The following is a 22,137-nucleotide window of genomic DNA, read 5'->3' as shown; positions in this document are numbered from 1 at the left end:
ACAAACAACCCCATCAAAAAGTGGGGAAAGGATATGAACAGACATTTCTCAAAAGAAGACATCCATACAGCCAACAGACACATGAAAAAATGCTCATCATCACTCGCCATCAGAGAAATGCAAATCAAAACCACAATGAGATACCATCTCACACCAGTTAGAATGGCAATCATTAAGAAGTCAGGAAACAACAGGTGTTGGAGAGGATGTGGAGAAATAGGAACACTTTTACACTGTTGGTGGGATTGTAAACTAGTTCAACCATTATGGAAAACAGTATGGCGATTCCTCAAGGATCTAGAACTAGATGTACCATATGACCCAGCCATCCCACTACTGGGTATATACCCAAAGGATTATAAATTACTCTACTACAAAGACACATGCACACGTATGTTTATTGTGGCACTATTCACAATAGCAAAGACTTGGAATCAACCCAAATGTCCATCTGTGACAGACTGGATTAAGAAAATGTGGCACATATACACCATGGAATACTATGCAGCCATAAAAAAGGATGAGTTTGCATCCTTTGTAGGGACATGGATGCAGCTGGAAACCATCATTCTTAGCAAACTATCACAAGAAGAGAAAACCAAACACCGCATGTTCTCACTCATAGGTGGGAACTGAACAATGAGATCACTTGGACTCGGGAAGGGGAACATCACACACTGGGGCCTATCATGGGGAGGGGGGAGGAGGGAGGGATTGCATTGGGGAGTTATACATGATATAAACGTCATGCACATGTACCCTAGAACTTAAAGTATAATAAAAAAAAAAAAAAAAGAAAAATAGAAAAACTGGACATAATCAAAATTGGCAACTTTTATGCTTCCAAGGACACCAAGAAAATGAAAAAGATAATTCATAGAACAAGGGAAAATTTTTACAAATCATGCATCTGATGAGACCTCTATCTAGCATATATAAAGAAATGTTACAACTCAGTAATGAAAAAAATCTAGTTTAAAAAATGAGCAAAGGAACTAAACATTTCCCGAAAGAATATGGCCAATAAGCATATGAAAGGAACCTCAACATCATTAGCCATCAAACAAATACAAATCAAAACCACAGTGAGACACCGCTTCACATCCATTAGGGAAGGCTATAATAGAAAAAGAGGTGATAACAAGTGAGCATGTGAAAAAAACTGGAACCCTCACATACTGCTCATATGCTGCTCATATTACATTACATAGAAATGTAAAATAGTACCAATTCTTTGAAAGTCTGATAGAATTCAGCTGTGGCTCCATCTGGTTGTGGACTTTACGTTGGTAATCTTTTTTTTTTTTTTTTTACCATTTCAATCTCACTGCTTGTTAATGGTCTGTTCAGAGTTTCTATTTCTTCCTACTTTAATCCAGGAGGATTGTATATTTCTCCAGGAATCTACCCATCTCCTCTAAGTTTTCTAGTTTGTGCATGTAAAGATGCTCATTATAAGTCTGAATGGTCTTTTGTATTTCTGTGATATTGGTTGTAGTATCTCCCATTTTGTTTCTAATTGAGCTTATTTCAATCTTTTCTCCTTTTCTTGATTAATCTTGCTATTGGTCTATTAATTTTGTTTATCTTTTCAAAGAACCAGCTTTTTACTTAATTTATCTTTCATATTTTTTGTTTCAATTTAATTTAGTTCTGCTCTGATGTTTGTTATTTATTTTCTTTTGGTGGGTTTGGGTTTGGTTTGTGCTTGTTTCTCTAGTTCCTTGAGGTATGACGTTAGATTGTCTATTTGTGTTCTTTCAGACTTTTTGATGTAGGCACTTAATGCTCTGAATGTTCCTCCTAGCACTGCTTTTGCTGTATCCCAGAGGTTTCACTAGGTTATGTCACTACTATCGTTCAGTTCAAATAATTTTTAAATTTCCGTCTTGATTTCATTGCTGACCTAAAAAATCATTCAGGAGCAAATTATTTAATTTCCGTGTATCTGCATGGTTTTTACGGTTCCTTCTGGAGTTGATTTCCAATTTTATTCCACTGTGGTCTGAGAATACTTGATATAATTTTGATTTTCTTAAATTTTGAGACTTATTTTGTGTGGCCTATCGTATGGTCTGTCTTGGAGAATGTCCCATGTGCTGATGAACAGAATGTATATTCTGCAGTTGTTGGGTAGAAGGTTCTATAAATATCTGCTGAGTCCATTTATTTGTTTTAGGGTATAGTTTAAATCCATTGTTTCTTTGCTGACTTTCTGTCTTGATGACCTGTCTAGTGCTGTCAATGGAGTACTGAAGTCCCCCACTATTATTGTATTGCCATCTATCTCATTTGTTAGGTCTAGTGGTAATTATTTTTTACATTTAGGAGCTCTAGTGTTAGGTGCATATAGATTTAGTATTGTGAATTTTCCTGTTTGATTAGTCCTTTTATCATTACATACTGTCCCTCTGTGTCTTTTTCAATTGTTGTTAAAGTCTGTTTTGTCTAATATAAGAATAGCTACTCCTACTTGCTTTTGGTGCCCATTTGCATGGAATATCTTTTTCCACCCTTTTACCTTAAGTTTACATGAGACTTTATGTATTAGGTGAGTCTCCTGAAGATGGGAGATACTTGGTTGGTGAATTCTTATCCATTCCACTATTCTGTATCTTTTAAGTGGAGCATTTGGGCTATTTACATTCAACGTTAGTATTGAGATGTGTGGTACTATTCTATTCATTGTGATAGTTATTGCCTGAATACCTTGGTTTTTCATTTCCATTGTGTTGTTTTATAGGCCCTGTGAGACTTATGATTTAAGGAGTTTCTACTTTGGTGTATTTTGAGGTTTTGTTTCAAGATTTAGAATTCCCTTTAACTGTTCTTATAGTGCTGCCTTGGTAGTGGTGAATTCTCTCAGCATTTGTCTGAAAATGACTTTATCTTTGCTTCATTTACGAAGCTTAGTTTCAGTGGATACAAAATTCTTGGCTGATAATTATTTTGTTTAAGGAGTCTAAAGGTAGACCCCAATTCCTTCTAGCTTGTAGGGTTTCTGCTAAGAAATCTGCTATTGATCTGATAGGTTTTCCTTTATAGGTTACCTGATGCTTTTGCCTCCTAGCTCCTAAGATTCTTTCTTTTGTCTTGACTTCAGATAACCTTATGACTATGCCTAGGTGATTATCTTTTTGTGATGCATTTCCCAGCTGTATTCTTTGAAATTCTTTCTTTCCTTTTTTTTTTTTTTTTTTTTTTGGAGATGGAGTCTCGCTCTGTAGTCCAGGATGGAATGCAGTGGTGCAATCTTAGCTCATTGCAACCTCCGCCTCCCAGGTTCAAGTGATTTTTTTGCCTTAGCCTCCCAAGTAGCTGGGACTACAGGTGCATGCCACCATGCCCAGCAAATTCTTGTATTTTTAGTAGAGACAGGGTTTCACCTTATTGGCCAGCCTGGTCTTGAACTCCTGACCTCATGTTCTGCTCCCTCGGCCTCCCAAAGTGCTGGGATTACAGGTGTGAGCCACCACGCTCAGCTGCAACATTCTTGTATTTGGATATCTACATCTCTAGCAAGGCCAGGGAAGTTTTCCTTGATTATTCCCTCAAATACATTTTCCAGACTTACAGATTTGTTTTCTTCCTCAGGAACACCAATTATTCTTAGGTTTGGCCATTTAACAGAATCTCAACCTTTTTGGAGGCTTTGTGCTTTTTTGTTTTAATACTTTTTTTGTCTTTGATGGATTGAGTTTTATTTTGAAAGCCTTGTCTTAGAGCTCTGAAGTTCTTTCTTCTACTTGTTTGATTCTATTGTTGAAACTTTCCATTGTATTTTGCATTTCTCTAAGTGTGTCTCTCATGTCCAGCAGCTGTGATTTTTTTTTATTTATGCTACATATTTCTCTGGAGATTTTTTTCATGCATATCCTATATTTTAAACTTCTTTAAGTTGGTTTTCACCTTTCTCTGCTGGCTCCTTGAGTAACTTAGTAACTAATCTTCTGAATTCTTTATCTGTCAATTCACAGATTTCTTCCTGGTTTGGATCCATTGCTGGTGCTAGTGTGATCTTCTGGAGATGTTACAGAACCTTGTTTTGTCATATTACCAGAATTGTTTTACTGGTTCCTTCTCATTTGGGTAGACTATGACAGAAGAAAGATCTGGGACTCAAGGGTCGCTGTTCAGATTCGTTTGTCCCATGCAGTGATCCCTTGATATGGTGCTCTCTCTCTCCCTTCCCCTAGAGATGGGGCTTCCTGAGAGCCAGATGCGGTGATTATTATTGCTGTTCTGGGTCTAGCCACCCACCAGAGCTACCGGGCTCTGGGCTTGTACTGGGAAGGGTCTGCAAAGAGTCCTGTGAAGTGATCTGTCTTTAGGGTCTCAACCGTGGATACCAGCACCTGCTCTGGTGGAGGTAGCTGAAGAGTGAAGTGGATTCTGTGAGAGTCCTTGGTTGTAGTTTTGTTTAGTGCCCTGGTTTTCTTGAATGCTGGTTATGCTGGCAGTAAAACTGTCATGTGAACAGACTCAGGGCCTCCGGTTAGTGTGGATGTTATAGACAGTGGAATTAGTTGTTGTTTTCTCCTTTCCTTGGAGGAGGATTGTTCTGTTATGAATTGCTGTAATGGTTTGTGTTGGTTGGCCTCTAGCTAGGAGGTGGCACTTTCAAGAGGGCATCAGCTGCAGTAGTATAGGGGGACACAAGCTTGCCCTAAGGTCACCTGAACAAATATTTGGGTTTCTCAGGTGATTGGTGGGGCCATAGACCTACCACAAGTTTATGTCTTTTGTCTTTGGCTACAAGCCGGGTAGAGAAAGACCATCAGGTGAGGGCAGGGTAAGGCGTGTCTCAGCTCAGACTCTCCTTGGATGGGGCTGGCTGTGGCCAATGTGGGTGATGGAGAGGGTGGTTTCAGACCAAGGAAGTTATGTTCCAAGGGGGATATGGCAGCCTCTGCTGCTGATCTTACTGAAACTATTCCAAAAGATAGAGAAAGAGGGAATCTTCCCTAAATCATTCTATGAAGCCAGTATCACCCTAATACCAAAACCAGCAATGAACATAACAACAACAACAAAAAAACTATGGACCAATATCCCTGATTAATTTAGAGGCAAAAATCCTCAAAAAAAAAAATTAGCTAACCAAATCCAGCAGCATTTCAAAAAGATTCACTATGATCAAGTGGGTTTTATAGCAGAGATGCAGGGATGCTTAAACATACACAAGTCAATAAATGTGATATACCACATAAACAGAATTAAAAACAAAACTCATACAATCATCTCAATAGATGCAGAAAAAGCATTTGACAAAATCCAGCATCCTTTTACGATTACATATCTTAAGATAATAAAAACTTTCTATGACAAACCCACAGCCAACATTATATTGAACAGGGAAAAGCTGAAAGCAGTCCCCCTAAGAACTGGAACAAGACAAGGATGCCCACTGTCACCACTTCTATTCAACACAGGACTAGAAGTCCTAGGTAGAGCAATCAGAAAAAAGAAATGAATAAAGGGCACCTACATCAGTAAAGAGGAAGTCAAACTGTTGCTGTTTGCTGATGATATGATCATATAACTAGGAAACCCTAAAGACCCATCCAGAAAACTCCTAGATCTTATAAATAAATTCAGTAAAGTTTCAGGACACAAAATCAATGTACACAAATCAGTATCACTGCTATATACCAACAGCAACCAAGCTGACAAAGAAATAAAGAACTTGATTGGGCACGGTGGCTCACGCCTGTAATCCCAGCACTTTGGGAGGCCAAGGTGGGCGGATCACAAGGTCAGAAGGTCGAGACCATCCTGGCTAACAAGGTGAAACCCCGTCTTTACTAAAAATACAAAAAAGTAGCTGGGAGTGGTGGCATGCACCTGTAGTCACAGCTACTCGGGAGGCTGAGGAAGGAGAATCACTTGAACCTGGGAGGTGGAGGTTGCAGTGAGCCAAGATTGCACCATTACACTCCAGCCTGGGCAACAGAGCAAGACTCTGTATCAAAAAAGAAAAAAAGAAAAGAAAAAAAAAAGAAATCAAGAACTCAACTCCTTTCACAACAACTGTGAAAATAAAATAAAATAAAATAAAACAAAACACAACACAACACAATACTTAGGAATATACCTAACCCAAAAGCTGAAAGACCTCTACAAGGAAAACTACAAAACACTGCTGAAAGAAATCACAGATGACATAAACAAATAGAAACATATTCCATACTCATGGATTTCCTTGTAGAGAGGGGTCTTTCACCTTTTGAGTCTTTCACCTTTTGGGTTAGGCATATTCCTAAGTCTTCTCTTCGTCTTTGTCCTGTCCTGTCCTGTCCTGTCCTGTCTTGTCTTGATGGTCATATTGTGAAAATGACCATACTGCCAAAAGCAATCTACAAGTTCAATGCAATTCCCATTTTACCATCATCATTCTTCACAGAACTAGAAAAGAAACAATCCTAAAATTCATATGGAACCAAAAGTGAGCCTGCACAGCCAAAGCAAGACTAAGCAAAAAGAACAAACCTAGAGACATCACATTACCCACTTTCAAACTACACTATAAGGACTATAAGGTCACCAAAACAGTATTGTATTGGCATAAAAATAGGTACATGGACCAATGGCACAGAACAGAGAACCCAGAAACAAAGCCAAATACTGACAGTTAGTTGATCTTCGAAAAAGCAAACAAAAACATAAAGTGGGGAAAGGACACCCTCTTCAACAAATGGTGCTGGGATAACTGGAAAGCCACAAGTAAGAGAACGAAACAGGATCCTCATCTCTCACCTTATATAAAAATCAACTCAAGATGGATCAGAAACTTAAATCTAAGACCTGAAACCATAAAAATTCTGGAAGATAACATCAGAAAAACTCTTCTAGGCATCGGCATAGGCAAACACTTCATGAACTGAAAGAACCTAAAAGCAAATGCAACAAAAAGAAAGATAAATAGATGGGACTTAATTAAACTAAAAAACTTCTGCACCAACAAAAGAAATAATCAGCAGAGTTAATAGACAACCCACAGAGTGAGAAAAAGAAAACATTAATAAACTATGCATCTGACAAAGGAATAATATCAGAATCTACAACAAACTCAAACAAATCAGCAAGAAAAAAAAATCCCATAAAAAAGTGAAAAGTGGGCTAAAGACATGAATAGACGACTCTCCAAAGAAGATATACAAATGGTCAACAATCATATGAAAAAATGATCAACATCATTAATTATCAGGGAAATGCAAATCAAAACCACAATGCAATACCAGCTTACTCCTGCAAGAATGGCCACAATTAAAAAATTTAAAAAAAATAGATGTTGGAGTGGATGTGGTGAAAAAGGAACACGTTTACCCTGCTTGTGGAAATATAAAGTAGTACAACCACTATGGAAAACAGTATGGCGATTCCTTAAAGAACTAAAAGTAGATCTACCATTTGATCCAGCAATCCCACTACTAGGTATCTATGCAGAGGAAATAGAAGTCATTATATGAAAAGACACTTGCACATGCATGTTGATAGCAGCACAATTTGCAACTGGAAAAAAGGGAAACAGCCAAAAGGCCAACAATCAACAAAGAAAATGTGGTATGTATATGTGTGTGTGGATATATATTTATACATATATATATACTACTCAGCCATAAAAAGGATCAAAATAATGGCATTCACAGCAACCTAGATGGAGTTGGAGACAGTTATTCTAAGTGAAGAAACTCAGGAATGGAAAACCAAACATCGTATGTTCTCATTTCTAAGTGGGAGCTAAGCGGCCAGGCGCGGTGGCTCACGCTTGTAATCCCAGCACTTTGGGAGGCAGAGGCGAGTGGAACAAGAGGTCAGGAGATCGAGACCATCCTAGCTAACATGGTGAAACCCCGTTTCTACTAAAAATACAAAAAAATTAGCAGGCATGGTGGTGGGCACCTGTAGTCCCAGCTACTTGGGAGGCTGAGGCAGGAGAATGGCGTGAACCCGGGAGGCGGAGCTTGCAGTGAGCCGAGATCACACCACTGCACTCCAGCCTGGGCAACAGAGCGAGACTCTGTCTCAATAAATAAATACATAAATAAAAAAATAAATAAATAAGTGGCAGCTAAGCTATGAGGACACAAAGGCATAAGAATGATACAATGAACTTTGGGGACTTGGTGGGAAGAGTGAGAGGTGGGTGAGGGATAAAAGACTACACAGTGGGTAGAGTGGACACTGCTTGGGTAATGGATGCATCAAACTCTCAGAAATCACTGCTAAAGAACTTATCCATGTAACCGAATACCACCTGTTCCCCAAAAACTATTGAAATAAAAAAGATAAAATAAAGCTGCTTTAAATGTTCCTTAAAAAAATCTTATCTTAGCCATAATAATATAGAAATTTGCTTAAAGTTACAAATTAACAGAAAAAAAAAACATTACTTTCTTAGTACCTTAGCCAGTACTGCAAAAGACTTAACATGGGCTGCAATTCAGCTCGTATTAGAGACTGTGATTCCAAAATTTAATTTCATAAGTTGTAATCAGTGACAAAAACATTACAATAGAATATGAGAAACATTAGAAGGCAATTTCGTCATTGTTGACTACTTATTAGTTTACAACTTAGTTGATTAAAATTAAAACAATCTTAGCCGGGTACGGTGCCATGTGCCTGTAGTCCCAGCTACTCGGGAGGCTGAGGCATGAGAATCCCTTGAACCCAGGATGTGGAGGTTGCAGTGAGCCAAGATTGCACCACTGCATTCCAGCCTGGGCAACAAACTGGGACTCTGTCTCAGAAGAAAAAAGAAAAGAAAGAAAGTTAAAACAATTGGTATGCTTTCTGGTGACTGGTGGTAAAATGATTGTTTTACAAATTTTAAATAAATATATTCAAATAGAAATAAATGAAATGTAAAATGGTAAAGTTGTTTTGAAAAACAGTCTGGCAGTTCTTCAAAAAGTTAAACATAGTCATGAGTCAGCAATTCCACTCCTAGGTATATATACAAGAGAAGTGAAAACATATGTCCACACAAAAACTTGTACATGGATGTTCATAGGAGCATGATTCATAACAGTAAAAAAATGGTAACAGCCCATACATCCATCAATTTATAAATGAATAAACAGAATATGGTATATCCATACAATGGAATACTATTTGGAAATAAAAATTAATAAAATACTAAGCATGTATCAGTATTAATAAAAATTAATAAAATACTGAGCATGTATTAGTATTGTATTAATTTTTTTTTCCAAATAATATTCCATTAGTCTTAGTTTTCAAGCCTCATCTATGAGCCTCGGAACAGAATAGAGAACCCTGAAATAAAGCCAAATACTGATAGTCAGCTGATCTTCAAGAAAGCAAGGCTCACTGTGTTAAGGGAAAGCATCCTGCCACACAGAAGCACATATTGAATGATTCCATTTGTATGAAATGTCCAGAATAGACATGGCTAGAGCTGGGAGAGGCATAAGGGAGGTGATGGTTAAAGGGTGTAGGGTTTTATTGGGCTGACTGAATAGTTCTAAAGTTGACTGGGGGCCTGGCACACTGGCTCACAGCTGTAATCTCAGCTCTTTGGGAAGCTGAGATGGGAGGATCACTTGAGGCCAGGAGCTGGAGACTAGCCTGGGCAACATAGTAACATCTTGACTCTACTAAAAATAAAAATAAATTAGCCAGATATGGTGGCATGTGCCTGTAGCCCTAGCTCCTTGGGAGGTTTGAGCCCAGGAGTTTGAGGTTACAATGAGCTATGATCATGCCACTTGCACTCCAGTCTGGGCAGCAGAGTGAGACCTGGTCTCAAAAAGATAAAAATAAATAAAAATTGAAAAATAAAGGTGATTTAGGTGATGGCTGCACACTTCTGTGAATATACTAAAAAGCTTTAAATTGCTTACTTTAAATATGTCTATTATATGGTATAAAGTATATCTTAATAAAGATATTTATAAAAAACAATTATACTATGCAATGGCTCTTAAACACTCAAAGAAATATTTAAAGCTATAAGTAAAATTGAAAGAATGAAAGCCACTCCTGTACCTCTAGAATGTGATTTTTAAAGTGAGAAATGGATGTAAAATGTCCTAGTATAAAGGTACTTACTGTCTTTCCATGCTGGCTATTTCCTGATTATCGTCTTTAACCTACAAAGGCATAAAAAGAAAGTAGTATTTAAAAAAATAATTCATTGTAAGGCTATCTTAAAGACAATTTCCTTCTAGAGTGCATTGTACTAAAGTGTCAAATCTAGTCTCCTTCTTGAAATCTATTTTTTAGACTTCAACCTTTGAAGTTAAAGGGAACAGCACCAAGGAACCATTCACAGATTCCATCCTTTTTCCTCAAAGTAAGGGTAGTAACTGATATACTCATAGCTATCCCCCAGGCACCATCAGGTTAGCACATCTTCAGGCCTGGATAAGTTGATATAAACATCTAGGATTTCTGAGAGTCTCCCTCACTTTCCCACAGGTAGGGTTTCGCTAGATGGAGCAAGTCCAGTTAAATTTGAATTTCAGATAAGTAGTGAATATCTTTGAGGGGATATCTATACCATGTAATATTTGGATTATTCGTATCATTCACAAGCAATGAATAATTTTTCTATATAGATACATGTGTCTGAAAGATTATTCATTGCTTATCTGAAATTGAAATTTAAGTAGCTATTCTATATTTTATGTGGTATGTGTACCTCAAGATCACTTCTCCCCATCTTTCAATGATTTATTTCCAAGGAACTACACAGGTTCTAGATTTAATACCCTCTGGAATAATTCTAATAATTAAATAGTCCCTGAATTGATACCTAAATTCTTCTAAATGCAATGGGCTTGATCTAAGTCTACGGGCAAGGGAGTCCCTGACTGGAGCTGTGCCCAAATATAGATGAAGTTCTCCTAAGGCCCTTATAGTTAGGGTGTATCACGATAAACAACATGCTAATTATAATTTGGAGCTAAACTACATCTACCTTTGGGGTAGTAAGAAAGCTACTAAATATACGTTACATGTGTCATGACTTTAGGACATACGATAATTTCACAGGACATTTTAATTCAATTCTCTTCATGGAGGCACCGATCATAACAGCCACAAAAAGTCATTAGCCTTGGGATACTCCATTTTCTAAACACAAGGCCCAAAACAAAAAGGAAACATACCTTCCAAAAGATTATCTAAATATTTAATGACCAATAAAGAAGAGTTTCAAGTATTCCTACTAAGGAAAAGTTAGCTTTACCTACGTTAGTATGAAATACTTAAGAAAATCTAGGCCGGGTGCCTATAATCCCAACACTTGGAGAGACTGAAATTGGAGGACTGCTTGAGGCCAGGAGCTTGAGACCAGCCTAGGCAACATAGTAAAACCCCATCACTACAAAAAAATAAAAATAAAAAATTGGTGTGTTGGCACATGCCTGTAGTCCCAGTTACTCAAGAGGCTGAGGTGGAGGATCGCTTGAGCCCAGCAGATCAGGGCTACAGTGAGCTATGATTGCACCACTGTGCTCCAGCCTGGGTTACAGAGCGAGACCCTATATCAAAAAAAAAAAAAAAAAAAAAGAAGAAGAAGAAGAAGAAAATCTAGATTAAAAAGTCATTTCTTCACATAAATTATTTTTAGACAATAAACTTACTAGCTTTTGGTTGCATTAATATCCCTTAAATAAAACAAATCAATACATGTACCAAAACCAGACATCTTAAAATAAGTATGTTTCTTTTGCCCACCTGCTTAAGTAATTTATCTCTCTCTTCCATTGGAGATCCTATGCTTTTGTCTTCTGCAATCATTTGATCTCGATGGGACTCCAACTCATAAAGCTTTTCATGCAGCAATACAGCCTCCTGTTTCACCTGGGAGTGAGCTATTTCCTAAAGGAAAATAAGAAGGGAAATTTTTAATTAGTATTTTATCAGTAATTATTATCAAATAGGTTTCAGTTTGTAAGAATAGGGGGTAAACTACCAGCATCTTTAAATACAGACAGCAAATATCATTAGTACTCAATAATGCTACAAAGCACATTCCTAAACTGGAAGAATAGAAATAAATCCTGTATATTTTAATAAGCTATTTTCAATCTAAGATTCACAAGAAGTTGATAGCCTTAGTTTATTTTGTTTTCTACATATAAGACCTGAATAAATATAGGACAACTCTACCAACAGGAGGATAAAGACAATGTCAAAACATATGTGCAACTTTAAACACAATGTCTGATTCAAAGTCCACATAAGTGATCTTTGGAGAGAAGATATTTTTCCCTAAATAGGTCATAACATATATTTTTCCACAATTTTGTGAGTTGAATTGTGTCTGCTCAAAAGGTAAGCTGGAGTCTTAACGACATACACCTGTCAATTTGACCTTTATTTGAAAATAGGCTCTTTGCATATTTAGTCAAGTTAAGATAAGGTCATTAGGGGTGGGCCCTAATCCAATATGATAGTGCCCTTTATAAGAAGAGTATAGATGCAACAGAGACACGCAGGGAGAATACCATGGTATGACTTAGGCAAAGACTGGAGTGATGCAGCTGGAAGTCAAGCAACATCAAGGGCTAATGGATACTACTAGAAGCTAGGAGGAGGCAGAGCAAGATTCTTTCTAGAGTCTCAGAGGAAGCAAGGCTCTGCTGACACCTCGATTTCAGACTTTCAGGCTCTGGAACTGTGAGAAAATTTGTTTGTTTTAAGCCACCCTGTTTGTGATATTCTATTACAGCAGCACTAGGAAATTAACACATGAAATAACAGTTACTGTGTACTCCCCACTATCCTACCTTTCACAAAGAAAAAAATAAGGATGTGACAAAAATGTTACTAGATTAAAAAAAAAAGCTAGGAATGGTGGTGGTGATGATTAAAATGACATTTGAAACTCTTGTTTACTGAGCATCTGTTCTGTGCCAGGCACTATGCTACATGTTATTTATATGTTATCTCTACTATCCAAAGTGATACTCTACAAGATAGTACTATCATCTCCATTTTACAGATGAGAAAACTAAGGACCTGAAATGTAAATAACTTTTCAAAGTTAACAAAGACATAAGAGTTAACAGTGACATTTGAAAACAGACCTACAGCATGAACAAAACAAAATTCTTAAAGAGGTAAGACCTCTTCTCTCTCTCTTTTTTTTTTTTTTCCTTTTTTGAGACAGAGTTTCACTCTTTCACCCAGGCTGGGGTGCAGTGGTGCGATCTTGGCTCACTGCAACTTTCGCCTCCCAGTTTCAAGCGATTCTCCTGCCTCAGCCTCCCAAGTAGCTGGGATTACAGGTGCCCGCCACCACACCCAGCTAATATTTATTTATTTATTTATTTATATTTGAGATGGAGTCTTGCTCAGTCACCCAGGCTGGAGTGCAGTGGTGCGATCTCAGCTCAATGCAAGCTCTGTCTCCCGGGTTCACACCATTCTCCTGCCTCAGCCTCCCAAGTAGCTGGGACTACAGACGCCCACCACCACACCCAGCTAACTTTTTGTGTATTTTTAGTAGAAATGGGGTTTCACCATGTTGGCCAGGCTAGTCTCAAAACTCCTGACCTCGTGATCCGCCCACCTCAGCCTCCCAAAGTGCTGGGATTACAAGTGTGAGCCACCATGCCTGGCCGACCTCTTCTCTTTTAAAAGTATGAAAGAAGGAACCTCCAAAAAAGGAACAAGTAGACAAGAGAATTTTTCAAAGTCCATAAGCAATGGATTATATATACAGTTCAAGTAATAGATTAGGCATCAGATAAGATAAAGGCATGCTAAAAAATATATAGAGAGGAAATGCAGATATTTTATGCTATCCTTTTTCATAGTCTCTTCTCCTTTTTGCCTAACGATCCTATAGACTTGTTTGAATTGCATCTTGATAAAACTGTTCTGGAAGTCTTAAGCTCATGTTAATCCTTCACCTGATTTTTTCCATTCTTGTGAATTGAATAAGCATGACCTAATATGCTGTACAGTAGTGAACATAAAGTATTCAATAAATACTAGTTGATTGACCACTATCTGACACATATTTTCTTGAAGAACAAGTCCTAAATAAATAAATAAAAGAAATCTGGGCTGGGCATGGTGGCTCATGCCTGTAATCTCAGCACTTTGGGAGGCTGAAGCGGGTGGATCACGAGGTCAGGAGTTCAAGACCAGCCTGGCCAACATGGTGAAACCCCATCTCTAATGAAAATACAAAAATTAGCCGGGCATGGTGATGCACGCTGTAATCCCAGCTACTTAGGAGGCTGAGACAGGAGAATTGCTTGAACTGAGGAGGCGGAAGTTGCAGTGAGCCAAGATCGTGTCACTGCACTCCAGCCTGGGCAACGGAGCAAGGCTCCGTCTCAAAAGAAATTTTTTTAAAAAGAAAGAAATCTGGCAAAAGTTAAATAGAATTAGTGACTTACGTTATCTTAATCTGAAAACATTATGTATTTTTAAAACTCTTGTTAATTTAGGCATAAATGTACTGACATCAGAGAAGAATGGCATCAGTACAAAAAGTAAATCTAAGGTTATAGCTTATCTTCTTCCTACGGAAACTAAACTCACCAACTGAAGTAAGACTTGACTCTCACAAACCCACTCCAAAAAAGATTAGTGAGGAATTCTACAAGCTGGTTGTATTAATACTAAATGTGGTCCTTCTTTCTTTAAGCGTATTTCCATCACCAGAGATCCAAGGAAATAAAAATTAAGTGTATTTATAGATGGACAACCAGACACAGAAAACTACCTTCCTATTTTTTTTTTCTTTTTTTTGAGATGGAGTCTCACTCTGTCACCCAGGCTGGAGTGCAGTGGCGTCATCTTGGCTCTCTGTAAGCTCTCCCTTCTGGGCTCATGCCATTCTTCTGCCTCAGCCTCCCAAGTAGCTGGCACTACAGGCACCTGTCACCACACCGGGCTAATTTTTTGTATTTTGATAGAGACAAGGTTTCACCGTGTTAGCCAGGATGGTCTCGATCTCCAGACCTCATGATCTGCCCGCCTCGGCCTCCCAAAGTGCTGGGATTACAGGCGTGACCCACCACGCCCAGCCAACTACCTCACTATTTTTAATTAAATAACTTTTGCAATAGCAAATTCTCAAAAGAATTAATTACAAAATATTCATTTCTTTTACAAGCTAGGGTGTCAGCAATCTGTCAATCTGTAACAGTTCCTAATACTATCATCATGTCATCCACCTGAATCCACAGGAAATCAGGAAAGGGAGGCAAGATTTGAGGTACAGTCAGTATACTGAAATGCCAAAAATATGAAAAAGGAGTTCAAAGAAAAAGAAATTCATTGGCCAAAAATGATATAAACAGATACTCAGCTTTATGCATAAATAAATGAAAATTCAAATAAGGTAATAATTTTTACCTATCAAACTAGCTAAAATTGGAAAAGTCAGATAATATTTGCTGTCAGTGAATGCAGGGGAAATAAGCATTTACATACATTACATCTAGAAGTAAAAGTTGGAACAATCTTTTTGAAGGCAGTTTGGCAATCTTACAACATTTTTAAAGTGTATACCTTTTGACCCATTGTGAGAATTCAATCTTATGATATACTAATACAACTTTGCATAAAATGTATGCTTTCGCCGAGTATTGTTTATAATCCCAGAAAACTATAAACAACCTGTTCATTTACAAGGCTGTGTTATAATTATACAACATAATACAACGTAGCAATTTAAAATAATGAGGAGGTTCTCTAAGAACTGATATAAATAGACACTGAAGATATAATGTTAGGGTGAAAAAAAAGCTGCAGATAGCATAGCAAGTATGAACCCCACCTGAGGTTTTTCACAACTATAAAACCAAGATGGGATTTAGGACTCTTGTGGGGATTATATGAAGATGATGCTGATATAAGTTTACAGCTCAAAAAAGTATACAGTAAGCACTTGATAAACGTCTTTCCAGTAGTTCCATCTGGAAAGAAGGACACAAAACAGACATTTTTATGTTCATCTTGTTCAACTATTTTTAAACCATAAGCACATTTTGTTTTGTGAATTAAAACATTTTAAATAAACAAATAAGAAAACAAATGGAAGTTTTTACATCCTTAAAGAGATGAACTCATGTCTCTCCCTCTTTGTTTTTAGTCTCTTGTGTATGTGTCTTTAAATTGCCATTAGAGGCTGAGCACAATGCCTCAAGCCTGTAATCCCAGCACATTGGGAAGCCAAGGTAGGTACATTGCTTGAGGCCAGGAGCTGTAGACCAGCCATAATGACATCCTGTCTTTACAAAAAGTAAAATAAAAATGAGCCAGGTGTGGTGGTTCCTGCCTGAAGTTCTAGCTACTTGGGAAGCTGAGGAGAGAGGATCGCTTGAGCTCAAGAGCTTGAATTTACAGTGAGCTACGATCATGTCACTGCACTCCAGCCTGAGTGACAAAGACCCTGTCTCGCTAAAAAAAAAAAAATTAATTGTTATTGGATTTTGCATGTCCTAGGTTGGGCAGAATGATTTGTTTTATACATAGTAGGTATTCAATAACTGAATCTAATTTCTTACCATACTAGGATCTTTATGGGTCCAGAAAAGGAAGAAAAAGTATTAAACTCCTATTAGTAAACTGCCAGATCAATATGTACTTGAATTAGTTTACTTGGCTGAATTAACTTTTTTAACTGAGTAGTATGAGAACCCTTATTTGATTTTACACTTACTGCTTCCATGCTCTCTTTTTTCATGTTCTGTGAATCCAACTGTTGTTGAAGTGTATCTAATTCCTAAGTGGAAAAAAAAAGCAAACATAAATCCAAATTACATTAAGAATAATTTGTAGCAGTAGGGGGAGGGAGCTTGGAAAAAAATAATTTGTTTCTCTATTTCTCAACATTTCAAATACAGACGTGACAAAGTAAATTTTCTAAATATCTTCACTGGCATCTTGCATTTTGACTAGAATTTATTAACACTTCATTATTTATATTTTTCCCATCTTCTTTTATTATTCTTAAAAACTTGCTGTGTGCCTTCAAAAAAAAAACAAAAAGCAAAAAAAAACTTCATGAGTTTCTCAAAAGTAGCTAGACTTTAGACCTTTTCACAGTGAATCATCACTATGTTCTGAGACATCAAGTATCAGAAGATTTCAAATTATGTCATTGTTTAAGGTTATTATTTAAAATTTTGATGTTTAATCGTGTTTTCATATCTTTTGCCTAATTTCTCTATACTATACACATACACACATAACACATGCACACACACATACACATATATGTAAATATAAATATGGTTCACTCCTAGGATAAGTCCTTAAATTGTTTACTCATTCATTATCCCATATAAGATTAACTATATTTTGGAACTATTTTGGCATTTCTATCATACTCTTTCTTTTCTCTTTCTGAGACAGAGTCTCGCTCTGTTGCCCAGACTGGAATGCAGTGGCATGATCTTGGCTCACTGTAACCTCCACCTCCCAGGTTCAAGCAATTACCTGCCTCAGCTTCCCACGTAGCTGGGAATACAGCCGCCTGCCACCACACCCGGCTAATTTTTGTATTTTTAGTAGAGATGGGGTTTCACCATCTTGGCTAGGCCATACTCTTTCTTCACTGTATCTTAGAAATCTTGTCTAAAATAAAAAGGTTACTAAATTGTCAGCAAAGGAATGTCTCAGAAACTAAAACTATAATCATTATTGGCATTTATGGGGCCTAATTCTTTGCTTAATCTTTTTTAAGGGCCATCTGGGCATGAAAGGGCACCATCATGACTGAGCATTGAGAGGATTCTCAATATCCCCTAAGCAGGAATTTAACTTGCTTATTTAATATTACATGTTCTCACTCATCTGTAGGAGCTTAAAAAAGTGGATCTCGGCCAGGCACAGTGGCTCACACCTGTAATCCCAGCACTTTGGGAGGCCGAGGCAGGCAGATCATGAGGTCAGGAGATCGAGACCATCCTGGCTAACACAGTGAAACCCTATCTCTACTAAAAATACATTAAAAACTGGCCAGGCATGGTGGTGGGCACCTGTGGTCCCAGCTACTCGGGAGGCTGAGGCAGGAGAATGGCGTGAACCCAGAAGGCAGAGCTTGCAGTGAGCCGAGATCGCACCACTGTACCCCAGCCTGGGTGACAGAGTGAAACTCCATCTCAATAAAAAAAAAAAAAAAAAAAAGGGAGGGAGGTAGTAGAATGATGGTTACCAGAGGCTGAGAAGTTGGTGCCCAGCTGTGGGCATGGGGCAGTGGAGGGGGAGAGAAGGAATAAATTCTCATGTTTGATAGAACAGTAGGATGGCTACAGTTATCAATAATTAATTGTACGTTTCAAAATAGCTAGAAAAGGAGATTTAAAATGTTTCCAGCATAAGGCCGGGCACAGTGGCTCATGCCTGTAATCCTAGCACTTTGGGAGGCTGAGGAGGGCGGATCATGAGGTCAGAAGATCGAGACCATACTAGGTAAGATGGTGAAACCCTGTCTCTACTAAAAAAATACAAAAAATCAGCTGGGTGTGGTGGCGGGCGCCTATAGTCCCAGCTACTCGGGAGGGTGAGGCAGGAGAATGGCATGAACCCAGGAGGCGGAGCTTGCAGTGAGTCGAGATCACGCCACTGCACTCCAGCCTGGGAGACAGATCAAGACTCCGTCTCAAAAAAATTAAAAAAAAAAAGTTTCCAGCACAAAAACAATCCTACATGTTTGAGGTGATGAATATCCTGATTATCCTGATTTGATCATTATACACTGCACACATGCATGGAACTATCACATGTACCCCATAAATACGTACAATTGTTTTGTATCAATAAAAAATTAATTTTTAAAAATGGATATTTAAGCAATATAATTACAGGACAACAGCCATTCAAATCATAATGCTAACAGGTAAAAAGTTTAGCTGTTTATTACGTAGGAAGGAAAAGGAAAGTAAATAGCTATATGGAGCTGGTCTATGAGGACTTTTGTTTTCTTTTTTTTTTTGAGATGGAGTCTCGCTCTGTCACCCAGGCTGGAGCGGCGTGATCTCAGCTCACTGCATCCTCCACCTACGAGGCCTTTTAATGTTTGCATTAAAAGTCTATAACTGCAAGTATTTATAGACTTTTTAATTTATAGACAAGTATTTTTATAAATGCAAGTATTTTCATGTATCTTTATGAAATGCAAAATGAATAAATAGAAGTGAACAAAAAATAATAAGAGTAAAAGCTAGGTCATCAAGCAGCATACAAAAACGAAGTTTTCTAAATAAATGCTTCTGAAACGTGAATGTCCATTTGAATCAGTTAGGGACCTTGTTAAAATGAAAACTGATCTCAAAGTCTAGTCAAGCTCTCAGGGGATGCTGACGCTGCTGATATTCAAACTATACTGTTAGTAGCAAGACTGATACATGCTTGGCACAGAGTAATAATTCATATTACCTGTAACAGTTTCTCATTTGTGGCTTTCATCTCTAGGTACTTGACTTGGTTTTCAAGAGACATATTTTTGATAATGTCATCTGCTGCTTGTTTTTCCTGTTCAATTTCTTCTTCTACACTTCTCATTTGTTTTTCTTTCCTAAAATCAAAAGCACGTAATATTCCTGATACTGTATTGAGGAAAAATATCCAATTATTTTATACAAGTCACAGTCCTAATTTAATAGGATACTTAAAGATATTCAACCATAGTGTGTGACTGAAAAGTCTTTATATTTGTACTAAAAAAATGCTATTTGACCTATATAAAATTTGGTCCCATTAGCACAAACTTATTTGGCATCTTTCTCTTTTCCATCCCCAAATTCCTCTATTTCCTTACTCTCCATTTTACTTTACTAAGAAATCACAAAGATTATCAAAGAAAATCCTTAATGACTTATATATATAAGGATGCATTTATACTTTTTTGAAGTATACCTTCAAAAGACAAATAAGAGACTGGGCTCGGTGGCTCACGTCTGTAATCCCAGCACTTTGGGAGGCCAAGGCAGGTGGATCACATGAGGTCTGGGGGTCAAGACCAGCCTGGCCAACATGTCGAAACCCCATCTCTACTAAAAGTACAAAAATTAGCCAGGCCTGGTGGTGGGTGCCTGTAATCCCAGCTACTTGGGAGGCTGAGGCAGGAGAATTGTTTGAATCCAGTGGGCAGAGGTTGCACTGAGCCGAGATCACGTCACTTCACTCTAGCCTGGGCAAAAGGGCAAAACTCCGTCTCAAAAAAAAAAAAAAGACAAGAAGTTTTAGAATTGTGGTTTTCAAACATCCTTCAGCATAAATTTTTTTGACCAAATTAAATATTGTATAGAAGTTTGCCATGTAAATCATCCAGTGTGGCTCTGACAGAACTAGGAGAAGAGAGGCCTGCAGTGCAATTTGATTTTTTTAAAGTTACGGCTTTAGATTAATAATATGCTTTGCTTAAAATCTCTTTTACTTACTGCTTTAGTTAATATTGCTATTTCACAAATTATTGATATTTTTTAGCACTGTAAAATATTAAGCTCATTTCTCTAAAACCTTAACAAACATTACAAATATAATTACACAAAAGTAGTAATAGTGAAATTAATTAGAAGCAATAACCATTTTTATCATGTAATCAAAAGAAATACCAATGACATGCCACTTGTTGCCTAGGCAAGGTCAATTATTGATAGGGTAGAGAAAAATTATGAAAAAAGAATAGGTGAGATGCCACTTATCTAAATACTTTCAAGATTTACATTTTATAAAAAGCTGGATTGAACATACATTTTCAGTCCCAAGATCATTAATTTCTATTTTGGGTTTCAAAATCTGATTAACCCATCACTATTTACTCTCTTTCGCTCATAGATGTCAACTTCTACAGTTTTCACAATCACCAGCTAAGCCTGTGGATCCACATATCCCCTACACACCTTCTACACATTCATATCCTACTACTACAATAAACAACCTAAACTCAGAAATTTCCCTACCAAAAAAAAATCTAAAATAACCAAATAAAAGATTAACATAATAAAACAGACAACCTGGAATTTCAATTTATTCCAGGAGTCTGGAATTTACTCTAATAGTCTCACTATTGGAGAAGAAGTGGTACCTTCACTTGAAGCTTCAATTACAACAGTATAACAAATGTGTTTCCTGCTGCTACAATTTGTATAGGTATATGAGCTCACAGAATTTGAAAGAGGAAAATATCTATTTCAATCTGTTTCATAGATTAAGGATACTGAAGCCCAGTGGAATTAATCTTTTGGAAGGAATTCATTCTAAACTTGATTCCTGACCACCAACAATGCTTCTTCCTACAATGTAGGAAGATGAGAACTAATGTTATAAAGTATTCCATTTTACAGAGGAGAAATTACAGCATAAGAAAGGTAACTGACTTTCTCAAGGCCATGTGATATCCAGGTGTCAGGTCTTTTTGATGCTTTGAGTACTTTGCTCCTGTTATAAGTTGGCAGTAAAACCACTGATGATGGTGTCATAAAAATAAGTAAACAAAAAAGTTGAAACTCAATAGAACACAAAACTTGGTGATATCTTTACAATTTGAATCCCTCCCTCCCTCCTTTCTTTTCTTTTTCTTTTCCCCTTCCTTTCTTTTCCTCTTCCCTTCCCCTTCCCTCCCCTCCCTTCCCCTTCCCTCCCCTCCCTTCCTCCTCTTCCCCCTCCTCTCTCTTCTTTCTCTTTCCCTCTCTCTCCCTTTCTCTCTCTCTCTCTCTCTCTCTCTCTCTCCCCCCCCCCCTCTTTCTATCTTTCTTTCCTGACAGGGTATCACTTGTCACCCAGACTGGAGTGCAGTAACACAATCATGGCTCACTGCATGCTCAAACTCAAGCCATCCCCCCACCTCAGCCACCCAAGTAACTGGGACTAAAGGCACACAACGCTATGCCCTGCTAATGTTTTTACTTTTTATTTTGAATAGAGACAAGGTCTTGCTAAGTTGGCTGGGCTGGTCTCAAATTCCTGAGTTCAAATTATTCTCTCACCTTAGCTTCCTAAAGTGCTGGGATTACAGGCATCAGACACTGCATCTGACCTCAATTTGAATCCTTCTAAGCATAAAATGCCATCAGGACAAACATAAATTAATTTAGCAACAGTATATCTTTCAAAAGTATGCATTTTCAATATTGTAAACTCTAAATCAGTAAGTAAAATTGTTAACATTTTAATAAAAGAAACACAAAAGTA

General features: G+C 37.6%; 1 protein-coding gene across 4 annotated transcripts in view; it reads right to left on the bottom strand.

The window, feature by feature from the left end:
- The window catches only part of IFT74 (intraflagellar transport 74), a 123,799-nt gene that overhangs the window by 46,611 nt on the left and 55,051 nt on the right, over window positions 1–22,137 (bottom strand). For all 4 annotated transcript variants that reach the window (XM_033237511.1, XM_033237514.1, XM_033237513.1 and 1 more), the window contains 4 exons: window positions 19,381–19,519; window positions 16,661–16,723; window positions 11,710–11,853; window positions 10,078–10,118 (listed from right to left, as the gene is read on the bottom strand). In XM_033237511.1, the coding sequence (XP_033093402.1) occupies window positions 10,078–10,118; window positions 11,710–11,853; window positions 16,661–16,723; window positions 19,381–19,519 (387 nt within the window). The remainder of the gene's footprint in view (window positions 1–10,077; window positions 10,119–11,709; window positions 11,854–16,660; window positions 16,724–19,380; window positions 19,520–22,137) is intronic.

The sequence above is a fragment of the Trachypithecus francoisi genome, unplaced genomic scaffold (assembly GCF_009764315.1).
Source record: "Trachypithecus francoisi isolate TF-2019V2 unplaced genomic scaffold, Tfra_2.0 Lachesis_group16, whole genome shotgun sequence".
Lineage (NCBI taxonomy): Eukaryota > Metazoa > Chordata > Mammalia > Primates > Cercopithecidae > Trachypithecus > Trachypithecus francoisi.
This window is presented reverse-complemented; position numbering and strand designations above follow the sequence as displayed.